The sequence below is a fragment of the Neolamprologus multifasciatus genome, chromosome 1, assembly GCF_963576455.1.
Source record: "Neolamprologus multifasciatus chromosome 1, fNeoMul1.2, whole genome shotgun sequence".
Taxonomy (NCBI): Eukaryota; Metazoa; Chordata; class Actinopteri; order Cichliformes; family Cichlidae; genus Neolamprologus; species Neolamprologus multifasciatus.
In genome coordinates this window covers 4,776,490-4,785,282 of record NC_140439.1, presented here as the reverse complement: position 1 = coordinate 4,785,282, position 8,793 = coordinate 4,776,490, and the positions used below count along the sequence as shown (strand labels likewise).

At 42.2% G+C, this 8,793-nt stretch overlaps 1 protein-coding gene across 8 annotated transcripts in view; it reads right to left on the bottom strand.

Annotated features, from left to right (window-relative positions):
• Positions 1–8,793, bottom strand: part of herc1 (HECT and RLD domain containing E3 ubiquitin protein ligase family member 1) — a 95,044-nt gene that overhangs the window by 65,046 nt on the left and 21,205 nt on the right. For all 8 annotated transcript variants that reach the window (XM_085164984.1, XM_085164997.1, XM_085165009.1 and 5 more), the window contains exons 16-21: positions 5,185–5,317; positions 4,833–5,024; positions 3,960–4,184; positions 2,531–2,704; positions 2,313–2,427; positions 2,100–2,220 (exon numbers count right to left, since the gene is read on the bottom strand). In XM_085164984.1, coding sequence (XP_085021110.1) covers positions 2,100–2,220; positions 2,313–2,427; positions 2,531–2,704; positions 3,960–4,184; positions 4,833–5,024; positions 5,185–5,317 — 960 coding nt within the window. The remainder of the gene's footprint in view (positions 1–2,099; positions 2,221–2,312; positions 2,428–2,530; positions 2,705–3,959; positions 4,185–4,832; positions 5,025–5,184; positions 5,318–8,793) is intronic.

The following is an 8,793-nucleotide window of genomic DNA, read 5'->3' as shown; positions in this document are numbered from 1 at the left end:
GAATTCCAGAGGTGGCTGTGGCTCATGTGGCGAAGCAGGCTGTCGATCAATCAGTTCCTGGCTACTACAGTCCATGTGTCCAAGTATCCTTGGACCAACAGCGCCATAAAGTGCAGTATGAAGAGTGTGAAACTTTGCTGTATCCCAGATCATAAAGCCTCCAGCACCGAAACAAACCACATTACAAAACTCCCATACCCATGCTGTGCCTTATGAGAAGTGGAGTGACAGTACTAAAGCAGCGGCCTATCATATCGCTAAAGACATGGTCCCCATCTGAACTGTGGAACAAGAGGACTTTATACAGCTGCTAAAAACCCTGACCGAACATACCAGATACCTAGTCAATAGTACTTTGCAAGAGAAGTACGGCCAAAAGTACATGCTCACCAAAATGTCTCACTTCCCATTGACCAGCAGGACCTGTGAGCCGTACATGAATGTGACTACAGCCCAAGACCACACCGGAGAGCATATAGCTGAAGCCCTGCAGGATGCCCTCACAAGCTGGAAGTTCAACCTGACGCTTTAACGACTGACAACGGGGCTAATACCTTGGTGGTTGAGGATGCAGTGTTTTTGTCACAGACTTCATGTGGCCATTGGTCAGTACAATACTGAATCAGCTGATTTGAAATAAGAAAAAAGATTACTAGAGATAAGATTAAATAAAAAGCTTATAGAATCACCGAAAGAGCTAAACATATCTACAGGGTGGGCCATTTATATGGATACACCGTAATAACATGGGAATGGTTGGTGATATTAAAGTCCTGTTTGTGGCACATTAGTATATGTGAGGGGGCAAACTCCTCAAGATGGGTGGTGACCATGGTGGCCATTTAGAAGTCGGCCATCTTGGATACAACTTTTGTTTTTTCAATAGGAAGAGGGTCATGTGACACATCAAAGGTTTACGTTGAAACCAAGCACACCATTGTTTTTCTTGTGACATTACCAATAAGTTTGATATGTTACATGGCCCTCGTTGTGGAATTTCCTGCGTTGTCTTTCTTTTTCTTTAGAGTGTTGGGACCGCTGAGCCTTGTCCACAAACTTGTAAACCTCTTCTTAGATAGGAGACGGTAGAAGGGTTTTCAGTTCCTGCAGAGTCTAGCTAATCTTGCTCTGGAGGGCAGCTATAGTGAAATGGACCTGTCTTATCCTTTCACTTAGAAGCTGATTTTGTGCTCTCCGTAGAATCAACTCTGTGTCCCTTGACAGTGGATCCAAGGCGCAAACTCTTAGAACAACCTTGTTTTGTCTGCATCTTCGTTAAAATGAAGATGGTTCCTATAATCCACTAGTTTCCTTGATTCCTTTTCATACTCCCGCACCAAGTGAAGGGTGTACCTCCCCAAATATACGCCGATGGTGTGCGTCCTGCTCGGAGTCGCCATTACCATTAATGGAGGTCCTGTTTGAGCTCACATTGGCACGGAGCTCGTCGGGCCATTTCAACGGAGTACACAGGGTTATCACTTTGTATTAGTTCTGGTGGCTTATGCAATACAATATCCTGAAGCAGTGCCTCTGCGCACCATTTCTGCAACGAGTGTGGTGCAGGCACGAGTCTGCAGATACTGACTGACCAGGGCATCACAAGAGAGAGATGAGATAGGGCCAGAGGTACCTAATTGCAACATTCCAGCCTCCTTCCATTGTAATAACCATCTCACACAGGCGCAGAGAGTGGACGTGCTGCATTGGAACAGCGTTTTGCAGATGTGTTCTCCCACCCTCAGCCGTGCCAATCTCATAAAGCACAAAAGGAGGAAGCTGTAAAGCTGATTGTGCTAAAAAACAGTTGTTCATTTTGCAACGTTGTGTGTATGGTATCAATCACACACTTGATCTCAATCCAACAAAAGATACTTTTCAGTTACTAAAGACAAGTTAGGGCAGAGAGACCCATCACCCATGTATTAAAATCAACCCTTATATTTGAAATTATGTTGGTTTGTTCCTAAACAGTTTGTGCTACACTTTTTTAACCCCTTAAATTAAAGGTGAAAGTCTGTTGTTGAATCACACATTGATTTATTTAAATAGTGGTGTGCAGAGGCAAAACGAAAAAAACAGAAGCTTTGTTTACTTACCCTCCTCTCACGAGAAGAAGATCGTGTCTGGATGAAGTCCATGTTCTTACAGGCTAGTAAGCGGTTTCGTACCTTAAAAACACTGCGATAGACTTCTGCCAGGGACTTAGATGGTTGATACCTGATAGGAAAACATTTCCTTTAGACAGGTACTGTGGGACAGTATGGAAATGCTTCATGCCATATATTAAAAGGTGTATTTTGTTGTACTACCTGCCCTCTCCACAGGCTTGGCCCAGCAGCCCTGTGTGCTTCAGTAAGGCTGCCAACACAAACCTGGACACAGTGTCTAATAGGGTCTCATTACTGAGAGATGCATTGTCCCAGTCTGCAACGAAATCCACAGTGCAGCCAGTGAATGTATATACCTGTAAAGCTAATTGCATTAAAGAAATGGTAGGATTCTGCATATACTCAAAACAGATGCAAACCTTTGCCAATAGCGTACTCATGCATGTTGATCCAAAGGCTGTTGGCAGGTTCTTTAGAGGAACCCAGAGCCAAATCCACCAAGACACTCAAGTCAGGATGCAGTGTGCAGTCGAAGGGTTTCTGCTCCTCATTACCAGACAGTGCAGCCTCCAATAATGAGCTGATGCAGGTGTCTGAAGGACAAGCAAACAATTATCTTCACAAGTCACAGAAGAAGCGATAAATGAATCAACTGGACAAGAGCCCTAGGATTCTGATCAGTCAGTCGAACAAAGTAATGTCCTGCTCTAAGTTACATTCACAGCAGAAAGGACCTCCCTCATCTACTCATGTTGCTACTGGAGATGGCACAATACCACTTTTTTATGTCCGATACCGATATCATAAATTTTGATATCTGCCGATACCGATATGAATCCGATATAGTGTTTTTTAATCAATAAAACTGTTTTTTTAATATCTTGCTGCATTTTGTATAAATTCATACTCAAGTTTAAATAAACAACAACACTAAAGCTATTCTGTTATACCTGTATGTAAAAAATACAACAAAATATTTCATAGTTCAGCAAAACTGATCAATCTAATAAACTTAAACCTGCTCCATCCTCCCTATTCTGCTATTTTAAAGAGTACTTAGCAGAAATATTAAGCAACGTAACTAATAGGGTTGCAAACTCCAAGCAAAAAAAATAAAAATAGGGAACCACCCCCCACCCTCCACCTCATGATGCTTAATCGACGTAATCAACTTTAATTTGATGCAGTGTGAAAAAAAATGCACAGAAATATTTTTTTTTCAAGAATAATTAAATAGATTCAACATCTTTCTTCTACAGAACTGCAGACTGCACAGATGGTTCCTTCCCAAAGGAAAAAGTACTGTAGCTTACTAGGGTATATTAGACTTAACAGTTACTATATACAGTAATGGACTTCTATACATTTTACACAAGATTAAAACTTTGGGTGTAAGATTCAGATAATTATTTATTAAAAGCTCGACATTTTAAATGAGAATAAGAAAGAAAAGTATGTCTTTGTGCCCCCTTTTCCCTGTTCATGCCCTATCGGCCCCCCTGGCTACACTTTGCTAGATCCGCCCCTGCACAGTTACGTCAGCTGTAGAAAAGGATCCTGGTGTAGAAATAATATTAAATAAATTCTAACAACAGCTGATCAAGCTTAAACGTGCTGCTGTTGTTCAGCCGCTGGTTTCCTCTTTCTGGTGAGAAGTGGGCCAAAAACAAAGAAGAGAGACAGACTCGCGACAGAAAAGCCGATCAGCTGATCATTGATCAGTTTCATGATTGAAGTAGCAGCAGGAGAGAGAGAGAGAGAGAGAGGCAGTCGCTCCATATATCGGTTGTTAAGCTTAACGTGTTAACTAGTTGCTACTGGTTGTGTATGTGGGCGTCCGTCCTGTACCTAGCTGGGGGATGTCCATCTCCAAGCCGTTGCTAAATAGCGGTGTTTTGAGCCAGTAAACAGTATCTTGTTCCTCCAGTGAGGTGGGAGCTCCCTGCAGCATCCCACCAAGGCAGCGCCCAACTAGCAGGGCGACTGTCCTCTCCAGGTCCACAAGCCACACCCAAGAAAGTGCGGGCTGCGGCAGGGTCATTCCTGAGGCTGGCTCAGCAAAGTCTGAGGTACCTGGAAAAAGACGAATACGTTCTCCAATTTAGTATTCCACCAGATGTCAAGATGGCCCCAACTGCATGGTGTTGAAACACTTTTCATTATAACTAACATTATGTGATTTTCATTTTCTCATATCAGACATCAGTGTTACATATTAATGTTAAGGCCAAAAATGAGTCTATTCAGCATCTCACACGAACATCTAGCCTAGAGGTCGGCGACCTGCAGCTTGCAAGCCAGGGGTTAGGATTAAGGTTACCCCGAACCCTATTACACTATATGTACCTCTGTCACCTGCATGTGCTGCTCTTCTTCTCCCACTGCTTGGTAGGAGCAGCTATGACTCTTTTGATGTTGAAAGTTGCCGACACCTGAACCGGCAAATTAATCCTCCAATTCTAGTGTATGTTTATGCCAAATTAAAAAAATCTTCAAGCTCTTAAAGAGAAATAACTTAACGACAGAATATGTGTACACATAGTGCCTGCACACATGGCTTTTTGTAATTACACGGCTGGCTTAGCTGACAAGGGCTCACAATTTAACATCTCCAGCAGAAATGATCACATCATGTGTCTGTACATGCTTTTACCACACCCCAGGATATTTTGTTGTTGTTTTTTTCAAATCTTGGCCAAGTTAACCTTGTTCTGAGCTCACCCTGAAGAGGCCACTGCAGCTCCTGGTCCTCCAGAGGAGAGGCAGCAGGCAACAGTCTGTTCAAACAATCCAGAGGAGGCAGCAGTTCCAGCAGTTGGCTCAACAGCGGCCTTGCCACCGACACCGGAAGCAGCAGTAAGGCGTTGATTATCTGACACAGCATGCTGCCTGCTGCTGACACGTAGATCACATCTGCCGATTACATGATCATAGTTTTATGACAATGATATAAAACAAAAGGAAGTATCTTCAACGCTAAATGAAAAGAACTTGAACTATCGGAGCAGAATGAGATAACAAGGAAGTGAGAACAGGCCTTTATAGCCAGATTACAACACTTGATTTCATTCACCTTGTAGCTTCTCCCGTATGCTGCCGTTCCAGGAGCTCTCCTTTATCAGCGCTGCAGAGCGCGAGTAGATATCTGTGGCATGTGGCAAAAGCAGCTGCAGATGTTTGTGGAGCAATGACACGCTGCTGGAGTTCTGCAAATAAACAGGGTGACAAAAAGTTTTTATATACTATGGTCATTTTCTTTTATTTGGTTTCTTTTATTCACTAAAAAAGTGACAGACAGACAGATTTTTACCAACATCACAGGGCTGAAATACAACCTACCATCTACAACATCGCACACCACATTATTAAGACACCACTGAAAAGACAAATCAGTGAAATTATTCATCAGTAAATAAAACAGAAATTTAGCTTTAACTCTATATTTAACCAGCAAAATGAAAGTTGTATCAACCCACTGGAGACCAAGACACTCCACAGTTTTCAAAGACATAATAAACAGCGTTTCAAGGCAGTTAAATTCAAGAAACATATGAAAACTAGTTTTTATTTCTTGACAAAAGGGACATAATTCACTTGCATCTTTTTTAACCTTGGACACAAAACTACTGACAGCAATGGCACCGTGCAAAATCCTCCCCTGCAGATCGCCTGACCTCTTATTGAGTGGGGGTTAATAAAAGACTCTCCATATAGGTTTCTGACATTCCTCAACTTTTAACTTAAATCGGTGCCTTTTATTTAACCCTTGAACTGACATTTTATATAACAGTTTTCCACTCAGCATGTGAAAAGTCACGAGTCTTTCCGTTTCATAAGCGAGGGTCCTGTCAAGAATGTAAAAGCAACACTCCGTTCCTCAAAAAGAATCTCTTTCATCGGAAATCTCTAATCCACGACTAGAATCTAACAGCATCTCCTTTTCAACTAAAGTTAAACATTTAAGCCAAAAGTCTAGAATACTCCTCATAATGCGGCTTGACTTCAAACCAATGAAAGATGTTGCTGTTTCTGTGTTCTGAAGGTCTGGTCCATAATTTGTCTCAGTTTGAGAGCCTTTGTCTCAAGCAGAGTTTTCAAAAAAGCAAGTCCAGTTCCATCATGTGCATCCGGCCGAGCCCCAAAAAACAACGGTTCCTCTAGAAGCCAAAACAATGAGGAAGCTGGTTCCAGTCTTTTCCAACAGAAAAGGGTCCAAGCTTTAAAAAGGCCTTTATAAAACATAGGAATTTCATAACAAAATATTAAATTACAGTTTAGTAAAAACACAGAAGCATCCATTCCTAACTCTCCTCTTAAAATAACGCTAGTTACTGGTTTCCAGAAAACATCTTCCCTTCCCATCAAGTGTTTCTGAATAAACTGCAGTCTGAAAGCTGCAGCTCTGCTCTCTAGGTGAGCTAGTCCTTGTCCACCTTCTTCTTTGGGCAAAAAGCACAGCCTGGTGTATCCAATGTCGATTATGCAAAAAAAAAAAACTTGATCATCAAGGATTGAAGTTTACGTAATAAACCAGGACGTGGCTCCAAACAAGCTAATTGATGCCACAATGCAGAAGCAATTAAGTTGTTTATAATCAGTAGGGCTGCCACAAACGATTATTTTGATAGTCAACTAGTCATCGATTATTTTTGCGATTAGTTGACTAATCAGATCATCATCCATTGGACGTAAAACCTACATCTTATTGCACCAGCAGCATCTGCTCTTATATAACTATCATTAGCTTACAGCTTTAAGTGTTTAAGGTAAGTGCTAACTAAAAAGCCAAACCGATTTACTCAGGAACAAATAAAATACTAAAAAAATCCAAACAATAACATTTTTAAGTTATCTAAGTGACTTATATATCATGTTTAACCTGAGTAGTGAAAGACGGCGGTGGGTTTGAAAACGATTAGCCGGGAGTCCGGTGTTCTCACGGCTCTAGTTAGCCTAGCCCCTGGCTAGCTATCGAGCTAGTGGCTAACAGAAGTCTCCGAAAACGTCGGAGCGCTTTTGAAAATATGTGGTGTCTTGATAAACTGAGCAGATATTTGAGGTTTACACAGCTACATTCTCGCCTGAAAATATGTTAAACGTTTATTTTGTGACCCAGAAAGAATAATAAGAGTAATATTAAAACTAACTAGCTGCCGCCATTGTTGGCAACTGAGCTGGGCTGCGCTATGAATTCTGGGACACAGCTTCTTCTTCTTCTTCGGGGTTTAACGGCAGCTGGCATCCTTGTACATGCAGCTGCCATCTTCTGTTTCAGTCCGTTATTACACTCTTAAATTCTACTACTTATTCCTGCGATCTTACAAAGCTTCAAACGACGCATCGACTATTAAATCAGTCGTCGACGATTTTGATAGTCGACGTAATCGTGACAGCCCTAATAATCAGCACAGCATATATGGGCTAACAACCATCTCCACTTCCCTAATTTCCCCTCAACTTTCTCCAACACCCCATACCAATTCTTGTTTACCGTGTCCTCATCTCCCAAGTACACATCCAGATACTGCAAACCTCCTCTTTTCCACTTCAAACCATCTGGAAGTTGCGGGAGCCCAGCAAGCCAATCTCCTACTGCTAGAGCCTCACTCTTCGCCCAATTCACTCGTGCATCTGAAAATCGGCAAAATCTTTCAACGATCGTTCCTAAATTATTTACATCCTGCTGACTTTTAACAATATCATCAGCATATGCAGATAAGTTAAAAGACACGTTAAAACCTGATAAAGACATCCCATCAATAAAAGACCTAACAGTATTTAGCAGGGATGGGTACCGGTATCCGGTGCCATCATGACATAAACGGTAGTAACCAGACTGAAAAGCAGCGCACATTTCGGTGCTTTATTTCGGTGCTTTTTTTTCCTGAGCTGTGATACACTTTAGATTCTAGCCAATCAATTTACGTTTCCGAGGATAGTAGGCGGGCCCAGGTACGTACGTTCTTTTAGAGCAGAGCTACAGATTAAAAATGCACGAGGCGAAGCGGTCAAAAGTCTGGCTGTACTTCACAGCAAAAGATGCAAACTCAGCAGCTGCAACAAGTGCTTTAAGCTGATACTGTGATACTGTCAAAGGAGGTAACACCTCAAATCTGATGAAACACCTGGCGACGCATAGCGTTTTTTTAAAAGCCGAGAAATGCGCCGTATTTGATAGCTTGCTGCGAGACCTCACACCGAGCACATCTACTGCGGGTGTGGTGCCTGTTATCGGACCGGAGTTAGCAACATCCCCCAAAAACCCGAAGAGGAGAGTCCTGGCCCCTAGCCCTGCCAGTGTAGCAGAAATGATGAGGATGATGATGCAGCAGCAGCCGTTCTTCTCTGCGTGAGTAGCTTAATGTTGTTCGTGTTTAATTTACGTTGAGTAGGCTAACCACGTTATTACATTAATGCATGTAAGGTGAACTAGCAAACACCGTCGTATCTGCCATCAAACAAGAAGACAAACTGTCTTCTTGTTTGATGTCCTTTCTTTTATCCAGGGAAAAGAAAACCTTCGTAGGAGCGTCCATCAGAGAAAGATTTTGAAATCTGCAACAAACCTGAGCCCCTGTGCTCCAGAGCCCAGCAAGGCTTTTTTAGATTTGAGGTTCTCAAACCAAACTCGGTTTCCTGTAAAGTTTGCAGACACCTCCAGCTCCACTATGTCAGTCTCCAG